The sequence below is a fragment of the Electrophorus electricus genome, chromosome 21, assembly GCF_041902795.1.
Source record: "Electrophorus electricus isolate QZ-2024a chromosome 21, ASM4190279v1, whole genome shotgun sequence".
Lineage (NCBI taxonomy): Eukaryota > Metazoa > Chordata > Actinopteri > Gymnotiformes > Gymnotidae > Electrophorus > Electrophorus electricus.
This window is the reverse complement of record NC_137517.1, coordinates 16,880,642-16,897,781: the sequence shown is the minus strand read 5'-3', so window position 1 is coordinate 16,897,781 and position 17,140 is coordinate 16,880,642. Positions and strand designations below refer to the sequence as shown.

Genomic DNA, 17,140 nt, shown 5'->3' with positions numbered 1-17,140 from the left:
GGAAACATCGGACACCAAACAAGTGCATTTGGTGTACAGTTGATAAAGCCCAAATTAAACTAGCAAGTAAAAAATTATTAAATTGTGTGAGCAGCACTGTGGGTTGGACTGACGAGGTCAACTGAAGTATGAAGAGACCAAGAATCGCAGCTGTAGAATAAAAGATTTAATTTATGCGCAGTTTGCTGGCTCATGCTTTGAAAATCATAGACTGAAAATTAATGTTTCTTGGGGTACATGAATAGAGAAACTACAGAAAACTATCATAATACACTAACATTAGAAATGGTTGCTTGACAACAGCTTCAGGCGAAACATTACATTTTTCTGATAACGGAACCAAAAAAGCAGGTAGTCCTTTTGGTGTCATCACATACTCATGGAAATTCTGCTGAGAAGCTCATCAAAAAGGGGTCGTAACAGGAGATGTAAATGTGCTGGTAGATGTACCACAAAGGACAGATGGGGGTGTTGGACTTTCCATTGAATACTGTGGCTGCCCTTGTGGATTTTCTGAGGAATATGATTTCTCTGATTTGGTCAGGTTGTTTAGCCACACTAGTTTCAGTAGAGCACTTTTTACGAGTGTTGGTGTGTGTCACTAGTTTCACTATAACACGTCCTACTTGTGTTACTGTGGGTCACTAGTTTGTTGTAAAAACAAGTTAATTGCAAAAAGTCTTTCAGAGGGATGCAGCACTCTTAAAATTGCTATGATATTGTGGTATGATCACAAAACCATCAAGTGCTTTGTTGCAAATAGTCAACAGGGTCACAAGAAACATGTTGAGAAAAAAAGATGCAAATTAACTGTCAAAGATTTGAGAAGAATCAAACGTGAAGTGACCATGAACCCATTAAGCTCCAGTGCTATCATATTCCAGAACTGCAACCTACTTGGAGTGCCCAAAAATACAAGTTGTTCAGTACTCAGAGACATGGCCATGGTAAGGAAGGCTAAACCTGACCACCAGTGAACAAGACGAATAAGGTGAAATGTCAAAACTGGGCCAAGAAATATCTAAAGACAGATTTTTCAAAGGTTTTATGGACCAATAAGACAAGAGTGACTCTTGATGGATCAGCTGCATGGGCACAGAGCTCCACTTCGACTCAGACACCAGCAAGGTGGAGGTGGAGTATTGCTATGGACTGGTATTATTAAAGATGAACTAGGTGGACCTTTTCGGGTTGAAGATGGACTCAAAATCAACTCCCAAACCTATTGCCAGTTTTAGAGGGCTTTTTTTAAAAAGCAGTGGTACAGGGAAAAGTCTGCATCTTTCAAAAAGACCATGATTTTATGCAGGACAATGTTCCAATGCATGCATCAAAGAAAAACAACTTTGTAGCCCGATCACTGTAGTCTAGCCTACGTATTGAAAGCCTGTCGGCCTTTATCCTTTTAGATTTCGCTAACCACTGCGTATTTTAACGTTACATGTTTACCCAAACGTTGGAACATTTTACTTGCGGTTAGATCAGCTAAGCGCTGCTGGCGTTGAAGAATGTTTAGGGCTAAAGTGATCGGGGTTAGATGGCATGATTTGGGTATTTATGGTCTAATGAAGGTTCTGGATTTAGAGATGTTGTGGCTTGAATTTATTGGGCATTCCGGGCACACGAACTGGACATTTAAACAATTCATATAACTGTTGTTCAACTCTGAAACATTGATCCCACCCCGGTTCTTGTTTCTGCGCGTCGCAGGAAACTCGCGTCACTCTCTAGCGAGATCTTCAGGAAGTGCCGGTAGTTGAAGCCACTCACTGTTGTTTATATGGTTTCATTAAATGTAAACATACACCTGTGACTTAAGTTTAAAATGAAAGAAACGTTCTCAGCGTTGTTCCATTTTATACTGATATCGAGTGTTGTCGTGCATGCTTTTGAACCAATTTCTACAACCATTGTTGCCGGACTTGGCACCTTAGGAAAGAAATTGTACAATTATTTATTTGAAACGTGTGATGACAACTGGATCGGTTTTAACGCAACCGGTGAGCGAATCCTCCAAGTCGGGGATTATGAATGCGAACACGTTGGTGTCGATTAGTGAGCTTTACGTCTGGGAGCCAGTGGCTGCACTTGCCTGAACTACTCAGTTTACTTTCGTTTCAGGTTCCTCTGGATTTCAGCTAGCTAACGCTCCCGATGCTGCACAGCCATTAAACTAAACAGCATTGTAGAGGTTTCGGTTCATCACTGCTTTATTTGTAGCTGCTGCTTCGCCTTTTAAGGATACATTTTGTGAAAGCGAAGGTATTAGGTGGATTTGCCTGTTATTAAGGCCTCTTGTTATGTGTATGTGAATATGCATTATTACACCGTTCATAACAAAATGCGAACAATTTAGCGCCTCGCATGACAATCTCAAGATTTCCAGCGAATCATTGGTGCCCTAAAATCAGTTTTCTGTCTTATCCATTTATTGTCTTCAGCGCGACTTGTTTGTGCAGAAATTTTATGTGCTTGTCCCACGCGACCTGTTTGTGCAGTAATTCTCTGCTTCTCTTGCAGGTCTCCAGGAGGACCTGGAGGAAAAGCTGTTCGGCCAGCACGTGGCTTCGCGGGTCATCCTCAAAGCAGTGACTGGGTTTATGAACAGCGAGAACCCCAAGAAACCGCTAGTTCTATCCCTGCACGGCTGGACTGGCACGGGGAAAAACTTTGTGAGTCAACTGATTGCGGAGAATATTTACCAGAAAGGAATGGCCAGTGGGTTCGTGCATCTCTTCACAGCTACGGCACACTCTCCCCATAAGATGCATTTAGAAACATACAAGGTAGGCGGTGCCATCAAAGTTAATCCTCAAACTGCTTTGTCAAAAAGAATTCATTGCCACACATAAAACTCATAACTGTTCTGCTTTCTGTGAGTGCAGATGCTAATGCCCCTGTCTACGTGCGCTGTCTTTCTCAGGCACAATTGCAGCAATGGATAAAAGGCAATGTGACAAATTGCCCACGTTCCATGTTCATATTTGATGAGATGGATAAGATGCACCCCGGCCTGATTGATGGCATAAAACCATATCTGGACTTCTATGAGAGACTGGACGGAGTGTCCTACAGACAGGCCATCTTCATCTTCCTCAGGTGTGTAGTGTCACTGGGAAATACATTAATGCAGGGTAGGTTAAATTAGGAAACATTCCAGACCTGTGTTGACATTGAGATTAGTGGTATGCTGTACTGTCATTTGCATGTTGTTTGTTTTTCAGAAAAATCTTGAATATTTTATATTGGCATTTAGAAGGATAAGAGGGTTTCACATGTGCAGTTGTATGATCAGGTGTTTCCTAACCTGTTCCTCATGCTAATCTGTACAGCATATCTGTTTATAACTGAGTGGTCCCTCATGTTCAGCATTTCCATTTAAAGTCCCACCCCTTTATACACACACACACACACACACACACACACACACTCTCAAAGGTATCGATTTACACTCTTGGAACTGTAGAACCCCATGGAATGAATGTTTAGGGGGGCAGTGATAGCTCAGTGGTTACGGTACTTGACTAGCGATCAGAAGGTTGCCGGTCCAAGCCCAACCAAGTTGTCACCATTGGGCCCCAGAGCAAGGTCCTTAACCCTCAGTTGCTCAAACTGTGTTCATTTGGGAAAAAATGTTGGCTAAATGCTGTAAATTTAGCATATATTTGGGTATCACCTTTCTACTGAACTAGGGATGAGGTCATCAGCCTTACAAATCACCAACACACTGGTAGTGTGTCTCAGTCTCTTACTCTGTGTGTTCGTGCGTGTTTCACCATAGTAATGCCGGAGCTGAGGAGATTGTGCATGTGGCTCTGGATTTCTGGACGTCGGGAAGAGAACGAGAGGAGATCGTGCTGAAGGATCTGGAGATGGCTCGGTCCCTGTCTGTCTTCAACAACAAGAACAGTGAGTATCAGGCACATGTAATGGTCAGTAAGGACAGTGAGTAGCAGGCGTGTGTAACGGTCATCAGCCCCTTCTCCATCTCCAAAGGAACTTGTCTTATGAGAGAAATTCCTGTGATGTTGACTGTGGAAATTCTCTGGGTGTACTTTGTGTATAATGTGAAAGAGTTCAAAGTTAAAACTGTATCACAATAGAAGTGTACGATGCATGTGAATCTATAAGCGTCTTACACTCTTTCCTTTCCCCTTCTATTAAGCCATTTTTCTCCATTTATTGCTCATCTATCTATCTATCTATCTATCTATCTATCTATCTATCTATCTATCTATCTATCTATCTATCTATCTATCTATCTATCTATCTATCTATGTGGTCTCTGGCACTCCAATTTAATAGATAAGAACTTGGTGGACTTCTTTGTGCCTTTCCTGCCGCTGGAGTTCAAGCACGTGGTTCAGTGTGGCATGGCAGAGATGGCTGCCAAAGGCCTCACCCCCGACGCTGCCGTGGTGGACCACATGGCGCGGGACATGAACTACTTCCCCAAGGACGAGCGTGTCTTCTCCCTGCACGGCTGCAAGGTGATCTCCATCCGGCTGGACTTCTACATCGACTGAGATGCGCCACTTTCCCCTAAAATGCAGCCCCCAAATATACTTCTAACACTACTGCTGTCCTCGAGGGGTTGTGGACTATTTTGACGGAGTCACTTGTGTTTATATGGAGTGGCAGGAATAGCTTTCAAATCAGGTGAAAGGGCACAACGAGCCTTCTCTTTTAAAAGTGGATTCACTGGGCGTGCCTAACTCCTTGTTTTTAAGGAGGATCTTTACTTTTTATAAATCTTTATATAATTTTATGAACCAGGGTTCTGAGTCATCACCTCAGCAGATACATTGTTATGTGATTCCAACCAATGATCATTAAATGAAGATCAACCATGGACCAAATGATGGAAACTCACTGACATTTGTTTTCTGGTAGCACTGCAAAAGAATCTAGTAAAAGTTGCCTGCATGGCATTTTCCCATGCAGAGGTGATGCTCAAATCACTGCAGTTTGTAATGATCATTTTTCTTTTATGAAAGTTGTCAAAAACTGGTTTTATGAAAATGATTTTAAATTATTTAGGGTGGACTCACACTACTCGTACTAAACACTGATTTATATGGGCAACTCCAAGCATTTAAGTCAAGTGTCCATTTAATCCCAAAAACATTTATGGTCTTCCTGTAAATTTAAGTGCCAACCTTTTTAAAGGAATGGTTCGCAAAAAAAAAAAATAAAATAAAAAAAAAATCCAATTTGCACAATTTTCTTTTTGTGGATTAGTGAAGCCACGTTTACTGTCAATTTGTTTGGGACTGGATTTATGAGGTTAATCTAAGCAATTCTCCCAAATCTGATGTGTCCTGTTAAGTAATGTTACACAGACTTAACATTGTGGTTTAGGACACAATCTGACTTTGTATGATTTTCTGTAAAAATGCACAACTACACAGAAGAGGTGAAAGCTATAATCTTAGCTGTAATGGACATGTAACAGGACTCACGCTCGTTCCATGCTGACAAACAGCACAGTGATAATGCAGCCAGTACATGTAGTTGTCTTACATTTTTCAGGGTGGCCATCTATAGAGGGAATTGCTAAATTAATGAATATGTGTGTATATATGTTTATTGTAATAAGGTAAAGGGAGTTTGAGTCCAAAGAGTACAACTACCTGTTTTATCCAGCTGTCGTAAGGGTGATGAGGGGATTTTCCAAGTAAAAAGGGGAGGACAAAATCCTCTGTGTTTGGATATGTTTTTTTATTTTAATAAGGACATTTTGGATAATGGGAAACTGTTTTAAATAAGCTTTTATTTTGAACAATAGGGAGGAAATGTTATGAACTTCATAATTTAAGTACCAGAAATGGTCTGGTCCATGGGACGAACAGTATATATAAGAAGTGGGTTTAGGCAGAGGTGTGGAGGTAGCCAGTAGATACGTGCTGATATACTGGTGCAATTGGAATGCACATGGAGTTACATTTATTTGTTTTGTTGTTGTTGTTGTTGACTGATTTTATTTCCTTCCTTTGGTAGTTTTCTTTGAAATGCTATTTATTCTTTGTCTGCTTATGGTATCATGTGCCTGTCACTGGACTTTTGGGAAAATAAATCACCATAAAATAAATCACCATCATTTGCAAATCTACTACCTGTATTGCTCTGTTTGATCTCCCCGCACTGTCCTGTTACAGGAATCACTTTCTTTGAGTTCCTGGTATCTTACAAAATTATTAAAAAATTTAATTACAGTTTTATATCAATGGAAGGAAGTATATGGAGTTTTGATTGTAATGATTTACACTACTTGTTAGCTACACTAGCCTAGTAGCCCTAGCACCAAGCTAATAAAGGAAATGTTGGACACCAAACAGATGGATTTGGTGTACGGTTGATAAAGCCCAAATTAGCAGCACTGTGGGTTGGACTGACGAGGTCAACTGAAGCATGAAGAGACCAAGAGAAGAGACCAAGAATCGCAGCTGTAGAATAACAGTTTGTTGGCTCGTGCTTTGAAAATCAGTGATCGATGAGGATCACTAGTTTCACTATAACACATCCTACTAGTGTTGGTGTGGGTCACTAGTTTCACTATAACACATCCTACTAGTGTTGGTGTGGGTCACCAGTTTCACTATAACACATCCTACTTGTGTTGGTGTGGGTCACTAGTTTCACTTATGTAACTCATGATGTGTCATTTAATCCCAAATGTGTGTTCATTTTCTTACCTCCACTAAATATGTGAAGGTTACAGTCCAGCCACCTAAATCCTCTGCCCAGCTCCACTTATACTACATAACATGTATTGGCCTTAAATGGAGATTTATTGAAGATTCCATGCGGTCAGAACTTTACAGAGCACGGTTGCCAGCTCTCGCTAACCATGCATAATTGTTTTCTCTCTACTTCTCAGCCTTTTATTTTTATTTTCACCATTTGCTGGGTGATATTTATACTTTTTCATTCTTTCGTTTTACATCTTTGCTGGATTATTTGGGTTGTTACACAAATTAAAGGGAGTGAAAACATCAAAGGCCCAAAAATGGGCAGCGATGAAAGAAGCCCCACCGATGCCCAGACGACTGACGGGCAGCACTGACGTCCAGACGACTGACGGGCAGCACTGATGCATACGACTGACAGGCAGCACAGACGACTGACAGGCAGCACTGACGTCCAGCACTGACACATACGACTGACAGGCAGCACTGACGTCCAGCACCAACATCCTTTAATATCTTTGCCAGTGGAAAATAATCAACTTGGTGTTTATTTTATGTATTTAAGATTTATGAACGAAGATTCAACCTAAAGATCTAAAGGCTTTTATATTTATTATATTGCTGTTTTCATATTACATTGTTTCATAAGTGATCATTAATGAAACCTTGAAAACATTAAACGAATATTATAATATTAAATTATAACATCGTAAATTCTCTACATCGTAATTACTTGCTATGTCTCAGCCACTCATATTGGCTTTAGTGAATTACCTCGTCAAATTTGGGCTTATTATTTTTAATGATTGTATAAAAATCTTAATGTACATCCCCAACTCCTGCTTAAATGTGTCGTTAGTTCTGGATTCCCGGCAGAAAGCAGCAGGCTGAAACTGGACAGACGCATGAATCCCACCCGGTGAAAACGTGTTTTATTGAACCCGCTGCTGTTTTAAACTGACGCGCGCGCACACACCGGTGTAAAGCCCAGGGTCTCTCAGGCCCGTCCTGCAGGGTTTAGTGTCTGCCCTGCTTCAGACAGACGGCAGGCTGAACCAGGCAGCCACTGCAGGAGAAACACTAAACAGTGTGTTTCAGGACCCACAGCTCTAAAACACTGATAACGTTTGTGTTATCCATCCATTCATCCATCCACCCACGCACGTGTTATCCATCCATCCATCCATCCATCCATCCAACACACACACACACACACACACACACACACACACACACACACAAAATCCCAAGTTCCAAAGTATCCCAACTCAGGTCCAGGAGTGCAGGGCTTCCGTATGCTGGATGGGAATGCCGATATTCTGTGTGGTCTGGCCCAAGGCTGTGATCAGTACATTAGGTGGTGCAGAGTTCTGTTATACCAGCAGCACTGCGTTAATACAGCCATCGTTCTCCGGGTTGTTTGTCACCTGGGCGTATTTCCCTGGAACAGGCACAAAGGTACACCAGCATGTTACCAGCACACACTCTGTATGTCTTTCTGAATACTTTTTCATTGTTTTTTTTAAAAACATATTTGCTGTACTATTTAGGTTGTTACTTGTTTTATGTCAGTCCAAACATGAAGCCCCGCTGACATCCGGCACTGACACCCAGACGACTGAAATCCAGCTGACTGATGCCCATGGTTAGCCAGATTTACTTTTTTGAGCCAAACTAGTTTTTTAATATTTTAATTCCAGTGGTATTCAAACGCGGACCTCAAATCCAAATTCAGTCCTGGATTCTGTAATCCCTTGTAATTGATCAACGTATGTGTTTGGGCACTTTGTTGAAACACTGACTCCTAGGGAGGGTGGAAACCCTATAGGTCCTGGACCTTGAGGACGGGGAGCTATTGAACACCTCTGATCTACACCATCAGTAACTCTCAATGCAACATCACAGGACACTGCCCCTGGACTGACATCATCTCAGTGAAAAAAAGTTCAATGAAAAGCTCAGGTGATCCTCAACACTCCAGCCAATCAGACGAAACATACTTTGCATATGAGACTTTTGACACAATTACTACTTTACTTTGTAGTTTTTGCTACACCCTTCTACTTCTGGGTAGCACTCAACAACATTACTAGCCCTTCCCTTGGGGTTCATCCAGATCAACATGGTCTTCTGACAGGACTAAACATTTAGCTCAGATCAGGGCTGGAACTAAACTCTGCAGAGACTGCATTACTGCTCCTTCGCTCAGAGACCTTCAGAAGTCAAGCCTGGTCCCTGAATCCGAATCCACTCAGCAGTTGACTCCTCTGACTGTCCATTTTGTCATCACACCTGACCAAGTCAGCATGGAAAACCAGGAACATTTGAGCCCGTGTGTGTGTTCGTGTGTGTGCGTAACAAGTCACTCACTCACCCCAGATGACTTTGCCGCCCTGGGTGACCAGGCCAAGCTCGCTGACGTTGACCTCGATGACCGTTCCCTTGGTGATGACCCCGAGGGTGGTGTAGAGAGGGGAGGAGGGGTTCTTTTTCACGCCCAGAATGGGCAGGCAGAATGTGGCCTTCAGCTCAGGGTGAGTGACGTGTGCCTTCTTGAACCTCAAACCCTAAAGGCCGAGAGAGGAGGCGAGCAGCAGCACATTAAATCCCTACTACTCCCTTACAGATGCTGAACAGGTTAACCCTAAACCCTAAACGCAAATCCCTAACCCCTAAAACCTAACCCCTGACCCCTTAGTTCAGCACACGCAATTTTAAGTGGAGAAGAGTGCCGATGAGAAAAAGCATGTGCGCTAGAGCAGAAAACCCTCCTCAGCGGGAACCACTCTGGTTTAAGTGAAGCTGTGTTAGACATTTTAAGTCGAATAGATTCCCCCCCCCCCATCCCGTGAGCATGCTCTGCCTCACCATGGGTCTGATGAAGCGCTCGTATTTGGGCGGTTTGCGCGTGAAGCCATCTCCGACGAAGCAGACTTTGGTGACCATCCTCTTCCAGGCCTTCTTCTGCCTCTTCCCCGTGCGAACCACCTTCAGCACCTCCGTCTCGCCCTGAGCACGCACCTTTGGTACGGGCACCTCCCACTTCCCCTAATACCCAATCAAAAGCAAGCACTCTAATTGTTAGATGAAGAGGAAGGAATAGCTTTCAAATCAGGTGAAGGGGCACAACGAGCCTTCTCTTTTAAAAGTGGATTCATGAAGGACTGTGCGTGCCTAACTCCTTCTTTTTAAGGAGGATCCAGGTGCAGTAAGTAATTGCAGGTAGTGTGAAACAGTTAAAAATACATTAGTTATTTTTAATGACCTTGAGAAATGAATGGTCATGCAGAGATGATGACCAGATTGTCTTTTTGTTGCTGCTGTTAAACATTTCATCGGTGTTAGCAGAATTTGTGTCTAAATAGAAAATACAACACAATGCCATATAGTGTCAAATATACATGCCAACTTGGGATGACCTTTTTAATTTTTTTAGAAATCTTTTTATAATTTTATGAACCAGGGCTCTGAGTCATCACCTCAACAGATACGTTGTCATGTGATTCCAACCAATGATCATTAAATGAAGATCAACCATGGACCAAATGATGGAGACTCACCTACATCACTTTTTGTTTTCTGGTAGCACTGCAAAAGAATCTAGTAAAAGTTGCCTGCATGGCGTTTTCCCATGCAGAGACGATGCTCAAATCACTGCAGAGTTTGTAATGATCGTTTTTTGTTGTATGAAAGTGATATATAACTGTCAAAAACAGGTTTTATGAAAATGCTTTTGATTCATTTAGGGTGGACTGGTGAAATCTACTCACACTAAACACTGATATTTATGGGCAACTCCAAGCATTTAAATCAGATCTCCATTTAATCCCCAAAACATTTATGGACTTCCTGTAGATGTAACTGCCAACCTTTTTAAAGGAGTGGTTCACAAAAAATCCAATGTAAACAATTTTCTTTTTGTGTTTATGGATTAGTGAGGCCACGTTTACTATCCAATGTTTCCTTTGTTTGGGACTGGATTTATGAAGTTAATCTAAGCAATTCTCCCAAATCTGATGTGTCCTGTTAAGTAATGTCACACAGACTTAACATTGTGATTTAGGACACAGTCTGACTTTGTATGATTTTCTGTAAAAATACACAACTACACAGAAGAGGTGAAAGCTATAATCATATCAGTAATGGACATCTAGAATCAATTTTATTAAGTTCCTGGTATCTTACAAAATTATTTTAAAATGAAATCACAGTTTTATAATATCAATGGAAATAAATATAGGGAGTTTTGATTAAAATGATTTACACCACTTGCTAGCTACACTAGCCTAGTAGCCCCAGCCTCAAGCTAAGGAAGGAAACATCGGACACCAAACAAGTGCATTTGGTGTACAGTTGATAAAGCCCAAATTAAACTAGCAAGTAAAAAATTATTAAATTGTGTGAGCAGCACTGTGGGTTGGACTGACGAGGTCAACTGAAGTATGAAGAGACCAAGAATCGCAGCTGTAGAATAAAAGATTTAATTTATGCGCAGTTTGCTGGCTCATGCTTTGAAAATCATAGACTGAAAATTAATGTTTCTTGGGGTACATGAATAGAGAAACTACAGAAAACTATCATAATACACTAACATTAGAAATGGTTGCTTGACAACAGCTTCAGGCGAAACATTACATTTTTCTGATAACGGAACCAAAAAAGCAGGTAGTCCTTTTGGTGTCATCACATACTCATGGAAATTCTGCTGAGAAGCTCATCAAAAAGGGGTCGTAACAGGAGATGTAAATGTGCTGGTAGATGTACCACAAAGGACAGATGGGGGTGTTGGACTTTCCATTGAATACTGTGGCTGCCCTTGTGGATTTTCTGAGGAATATGATTTCTCTGATTTGGTCAGGTTGTTTAGCCACACTAGTTTCAGTAGAGCACTTTTTACGAGTGTTGGTGTGTGTCACTAGTTTCACTATAACACGTCCTACTTGTGTTACTGTGGGTCACTAGTTTGTTGTAAAAACAAGTTAATTGCAAAAAGTCTTTCAGAGGGATGCAGCACTCTTAAAATTGCTATGATATTGTGGTATGATCACAAAACCATCAAGTGCTTTGTTGCAAATAGTCAACAGGGTCACAAGAAACATGTTGAGAAAAAAAGATGCAAATTAACTGTCAAAGATTTGAGAAGAATCAAACGTGAAGTGACCATGAACCCATTAAGCTCCAGTGCTATCATATTCCAGAACTGCAACCTACTTGGAGTGCCCAAAAATACAAGTTGTTCAGTACTCAGAGACATGGCCATGGTAAGGAAGGCTAAACCTGACCACCAGTGAACAAGACGAATAAGGTGAAATGTCAAAACTGGGCCAAGAAATATCTAAAGACAGATTTTTCAAAGGTTTTATGGACCAATAAGACAAGAGTGACTCTTGATGGATCAGCTGCATGGGCACAGAGCTCCACTTCGACTCAGACACCAGCAAGGTGGAGGTGGAGTATTGCTATGGACTGGTATTATTAAAGATGAACTAGGTGGACCTTTTCGGGTTGAAGATGGACTCAAAATCAACTCCCAAACCTATTGCCAGTTTTAGAGGGCTTTTTTTAAAAAGCAGTGGTACAGGGAAAAGTCTGCATCTTTCAAAAAGACCATGATTTTATGCAGGACAATGTTCCAATGCATGCATCAAAGAAAAACAACTTTGTAGCCCGATCACTGTAGTCTAGCCTACGTATTGAAAGCCTGTCGGCCTTTATCCTTTTAGATTTCGCTAACCACTGCGTATTTTAACGTTACATGTTTACCCAAACGTTGGAACATTTTACTTGCGGTTAGATCAGCTAAGCGCTGCTGGCGTTGAAGAATGTTTAGGGCTAAAGTGATCGGGGTTAGATGGCATGATTTGGGTATTTATGGTCTAATGAAGGTTCTGGATTTAGAGATGTTGTGGCTTGAATTTATTGGGCATTCCGGGCACACGAACTGGACATTTAAACAATTCATATAACTGTTGTTCAACTCTGAAACATTGATCCCACCCCGGTTCTTGTTTCTGCGCGTCGCAGGAAACTCGCGTCACTCTCTAGCGAGATCTTCAGGAAGTGCCGGTAGTTGAAGCCACTCACTGTTGTTTATATGGTTTCATTAAATGTAAACATACACCTGTGACTTAAGTTTAAAATGAAAGAAACGTTCTCAGCGTTGTTCCATTTTATACTGATATCGAGTGTTGTCGTGCATGCTTTTGAACCAATTTCTACAACCATTGTTGCCGGACTTGGCACATCCGCCTTAGGAAAGAAATTGTACAATTATTTATTTGAAACGTGTGATGACAACTGGATCGGTTTTAACGCAACCGGTGAGCGAATCCTCCAAGTCGGGGATTATGAATGCGAACACGTTGGTGTCGATTAGTGAGCTTTACGTCTGGGAGCCAGTGGCTGCACTTGCCTGAACTACTCAGTTTACTTTCGTTTCAGGTTCCTCTGGATTTCAGCTAGCTAACGCTCCCGATGCTGCACAGCCATTAAACTAAACAGCATTGTAGAGGTTTCGGTTCATCACTGCTTTATTTGTAGCTGCTGCTTCGCCTTTTAAGGATACATTTTGTGAAAGCGAAGGTATTAGGTGGATTTGCCTGTTATTAAGGCCTCTTGTTATGTGTATGTGAATATGCATTATTACACCGTTCATAACAAAATGCGAACAATTTAGCGCCTCGCATGACAATCTCAAGATTTCCAGCGAATCATTGGTGCCCTAAAATCAGTTTTCTGTCTTATCCATTTATTGTCTTCAGCGCGACTTGTTTGTGCAGAAATTCTATGTGCTTGTCCCACGCGACCTGTTTGTGCAGTAATTCTCTGCTTCTCTTGCAGGTCTCCAGGAGGACCTGGAGGAAAAGCTGTTCGGCCAGCACGTGGCTTCGCGGGTCATCCTCAAAGCAGTGACTGGGTTTATGAACAGCGAGAACCCCAAGAAACCGCTAGTTCTATCCCTGCACGGCTGGACTGGCACGGGGAAAAACTTTGTGAGTCAACTGATTGCGGAGAATATTTACCAGAAAGGAATGGCCAGTGGGTTCGTGCATCTCTTCACAGCTACGGCACACTCTCCCCATAAGGTGCATTTAGAAACATACAAGGTAGGCGGTGCCATCAAAGTTAATCCTCAAACTGCTTTGTCAAAAAGAATTCATTGCCACACATAAAACTCATAACTGTTCTGCTTTCTGTGAGTGCAGATGCTAATGCCCCTGTCTACGTGCGCTGTCTTTCTCAGGCACAATTGCAGCAATGGATAAAAGGCAATGTGACAAATTGCCCACGTTCCATGTTCATATTTGATGAGATGGATAAGATGCACCCCGGCCTGATTGATGGCATAAAACCATATCTGGACTTCTATGAGAGACTGGACGGAGTGTCCTACAGACAGGCCATCTTCATCTTCCTCAGGTGTGTAGTGTCACTGGGAAATACATTAATGCAGGGTAGGTTAAATTAGGAAACATTCCAGACCTGTGTTGACATTGAGATTAGTGGTATGCTGTACTGTCATTTGCATGTTGTTTGTTTTTCAGAAAAATCTTGAATATTTTATATTGGCATTTAGAAGGATAAGAGGGTTTCACATGTGCAGTTGTATGATCAGGTGTTTCCTAACCTGTTCCTCATGCTAATCTGTACAGCATATCTGTTTATAACTGAGTGGTCCCTCATGTTCAGCATTCCCATTTAAAGTCCCACCCCTTTATACACACACACACACACACACACACACACACACACACACACTCTCAAAGGTATCGATCTACACTCTTGGAACTGTAGAATCCCATGGAATGAATGTTTAGGGGGGCAGTGATAGCTCAGTGGTTACGGTACTTGACTAGCGATCAGAAGGTTGCCGGTCCAAGCCCAACCAAGTTGTCACCATTGGGCCCCAGAGCAAGGTCCTTAACCCTCAGTTGCTCAAACTGTGTTCATTTGGGAAAAAATGTTGGCTAAATGCTGTAAATTTAGCATATATTTGGGTATCACCTTTCTACTGAACTAGGGATGAGGTCATCAGCCTTACAAATCACCAACACACTGGTAGTGTGTCTCAGTCTCTTACTCTGTGTGTTCGTGCGTGTTTCACCATAGTAATGCCGGAGCTGAGGAGATTGTGCATGTGGCTCTGGATTTCTGGACGTCGGGAAGAGAACGAGAGGAGATCGAGCTGAAGGATCTGGAGATGGCTCTGTCCCTGTCTGTCTTCAACAACAAGAACAGTGAGTATCAGGCACATGTAATGGTCAGTAAGGACAGTGAGTAGCAGGCGTGTGTAACGGTCATCAGCCCCTTCTCCATCTCCAAAGGAACTTGTCTTATGAGAGAAATTCCTGTGATGTTGACTGTGGAAATTCTCTGGGTGTACTTTGTGTATAATGTGAAAGAGTTCAAAGTTAAAACTGTATCACAATAGAAGTGTACGATGCATGTGAATCTATAAGCGTCTTACACTCTTTCCTTTCCCCTTCTATTAAGCCATTTTTCTCCATTTATTGCTCATCTATCTATCTATCTATCTATCTATCTATCTATCTATCTATCTATCTATCTATCTATCTATCTATCTATCTATCTATCTATCTATCTATCTATCTATCTATCTATCTATCTATCTATGTGGTCTCTGGCACTCCAATTTAATAGATAAGAACTTGGTGGACTTCTTTGTGCCTTTCCTGCCGCTGGACTTCAAGCACGTGGTTCAGTGTGGCATGGCAGAGATGGCTGCCAAAGGCCTCACCCCCGACGCTGCCGTGGTGGACCACATGGCGCGGGACATGAACTACTTCCCCAAGGACGAGCGTGTCTTCTCCCTGCACGGCTGCAAGGTGATCTCCATCCGGCTGGACTTCTACATCGACTGAGATGCGCCACTTTCCCCTAAAATGCAGCCCCCAAATATACTTCTAACACTACTGCTGTCCTCGAGGGGTTGTGGACTATTTTGACGGAGTCACTTGTGTTTATATGGAGTGGCAGGAATAGCTTTCAAATCAGGTGAAAGGGCACAACGAGCCTTCTCTTTTAAAAGTGGATTCACTGGGCGTGCCTAACTCCTTGTTTTTAAGGAGGATCTTTACTTTTTATAAATCTTTATATAATTTTATGAACCAGGGTTCTGAGTCATCACCTCAGCAGATACATTGTTATGTGATTTCAACCAATGATCATTAAATGAAGATCAACCATGGACCAAATGATGGAAACTCACTGACATTTGTTTTCTGGTAGCACTGCAAAAGAATCTAGTAAAAGTTGCCTGCATGGCATTTTCCCATGCAGAGGTGATGCTCAAATCACTGCAGTTTGTAATGATCATTTTTCTTTTATGAAAGTTGTCAAAAACTGGTTTTATGAAAATGATTTTAAATTATTTAGGGTGGACTCACACTACTCGTACTAAACACTGATTTATATGGGCAACTCCAAGCATTTAAGTCAAGTGTCCATTTAATCCCAAAAACATTTATGGTCTTCCTGTAAATTTAAGTGCCAACCTTTTTAAAGGAATGGTTCGCAAAAAAAAAAAAAAAAAAAAAAAAATCCAATTTGCACAATTTTCTTTTTGTGGATTAGTGAAGCCACGTTTACTGTCCAATTTGTTTGGGACTGGATTTATGAGGTTAATCTAAGCAATTCTCCCAAATCTGATGTGTCCTGTTAAGTAATGTTACACAGACTTAACATTGTGGTTTAGGACACAATCTGACTTTGTATGATTTTCTGTAAAAATGCACAACTACACAGAAGAGGTGAAAGCTATAATCTTAGCTGTAATGGACATGTAACAGGACTCACGCTCGTTCCATGCTGACAAACAGCACAGTGATAATGCAGCCAGTACATGTAGTTGTCTTACATTTTTCAGGGTGGCCATCTATAGAGGGAATTGCTAAATTAATGAATATGTGTGTATATATGTTTATTGTAATAAGGTAAAGGGAGTTTGAGTCCAAAGAGTACAACTACCTGTTTTATCCAGCTGTCGTAAGGGTGATGAGGGGATTTTCCAAGTAAAAAGGGGAGGACAAAATCCTCTGTGTTTGGATATGTTTTTTTATTTTAATAAGGACATTTTGGATAATGGGAAACTGTTTTAAATAAGCTTTTATTTTGAACAATAGGGAGGAAATGTTATGAACTTCATAATTTAAGTACCAGAAATGGTCTGGTCCATGGGACGAACAGTATATATAAGAAGTGGGCTTAGGCAGAGGTGTGGAGGTAGCCAGTAGATACGTGCTGATATACTGGTGCAATTGGAATGCACATGGAGTTGCATTTATTTGTTTTGTTGTTGTTGTTGTTGACTGATTTTATTTCCTTCCTTTGGTAGTTTTCTTTGAAATGCTATTTATTCTTTGTCTGCTTATGGTATCATGTGCCTGTCACTGGACTTTTGGGAAAATAAATCACCATCATTTGCAAATCTA

The 17,140-nt window shown here is 41.5% G+C and overlaps 3 protein-coding genes across 7 annotated transcripts; 2 read left to right on the top strand and 1 right to left on the bottom strand.

The window, feature by feature from the left end:
- The first annotated feature begins 1,398 nt into the window (after positions 1-1,398).
- On the top strand, positions 1,399-6,251 carry LOC118240649 (torsin-1A-like). Of its 3 annotated transcripts, none has more exons than XM_081704851.1 (5): positions 1,399-2,000; positions 2,521-2,786; positions 2,924-3,099; positions 3,782-3,909; positions 4,306-6,251. In XM_081704851.1, the coding sequence occupies exons 1-5, from the start codon at positions 1,826-1,828 to the stop codon at positions 4,524-4,526; spliced, it is 966 nt and encodes a 321-aa protein (XP_081560977.1). In that variant the 5' UTR covers positions 1,399-1,825; the 3' UTR covers positions 4,527-6,251. The 3 variants fall into 3 exon arrangements, with proteins under 3 accessions (XP_081560977.1, XP_081560979.1, XP_081560978.1); XM_081704853.1 differs by having other exon boundaries at positions 1,402-1,752; XM_081704852.1 differs by lacking the exon at positions 1,399-2,000 and adding an exon at positions 2,015-2,262.
- A 1,348-nt stretch (positions 6,252-7,599) lies between these two features.
- LOC118240645 (ribosome biogenesis protein NSA2 homolog) lies at positions 7,600-10,309 on the bottom strand. The gene is made up of 4 exons (XM_035521717.2): positions 10,304-10,309; positions 9,558-9,737; positions 9,064-9,256; positions 7,600-8,130 (listed from the first exon to the last, which is right to left on the bottom strand). Exons 1-4 carry the CDS (start codon positions 10,307-10,309, stop codon positions 8,063-8,065), a joined length of 447 nt encoding a protein of 148 aa, XP_035377610.1. The 3' UTR covers positions 7,600-8,062.
- A 2,097-nt stretch (positions 10,310-12,406) lies between these two features.
- Positions 12,407-17,140, top strand: LOC118240646 (torsin-1A-like). Of its 3 annotated transcripts, none has more exons than XM_081704663.1 (5): positions 12,407-13,009; positions 13,530-13,795; positions 13,933-14,108; positions 14,799-14,926; positions 15,351-17,140. In XM_081704663.1, the coding sequence occupies exons 1-5, from the start codon at positions 12,829-12,831 to the stop codon at positions 15,569-15,571; spliced, it is 972 nt and encodes a 323-aa protein (XP_081560789.1). In that variant the 5' UTR covers positions 12,407-12,828; the 3' UTR covers positions 15,572-17,140. The 3 variants fall into 3 exon arrangements, with proteins under 3 accessions (XP_081560789.1, XP_081560791.1, XP_081560790.1); XM_081704665.1 differs by having other exon boundaries at positions 12,409-12,755; XM_081704664.1 differs by lacking the exon at positions 12,407-13,009 and adding an exon at positions 13,024-13,271.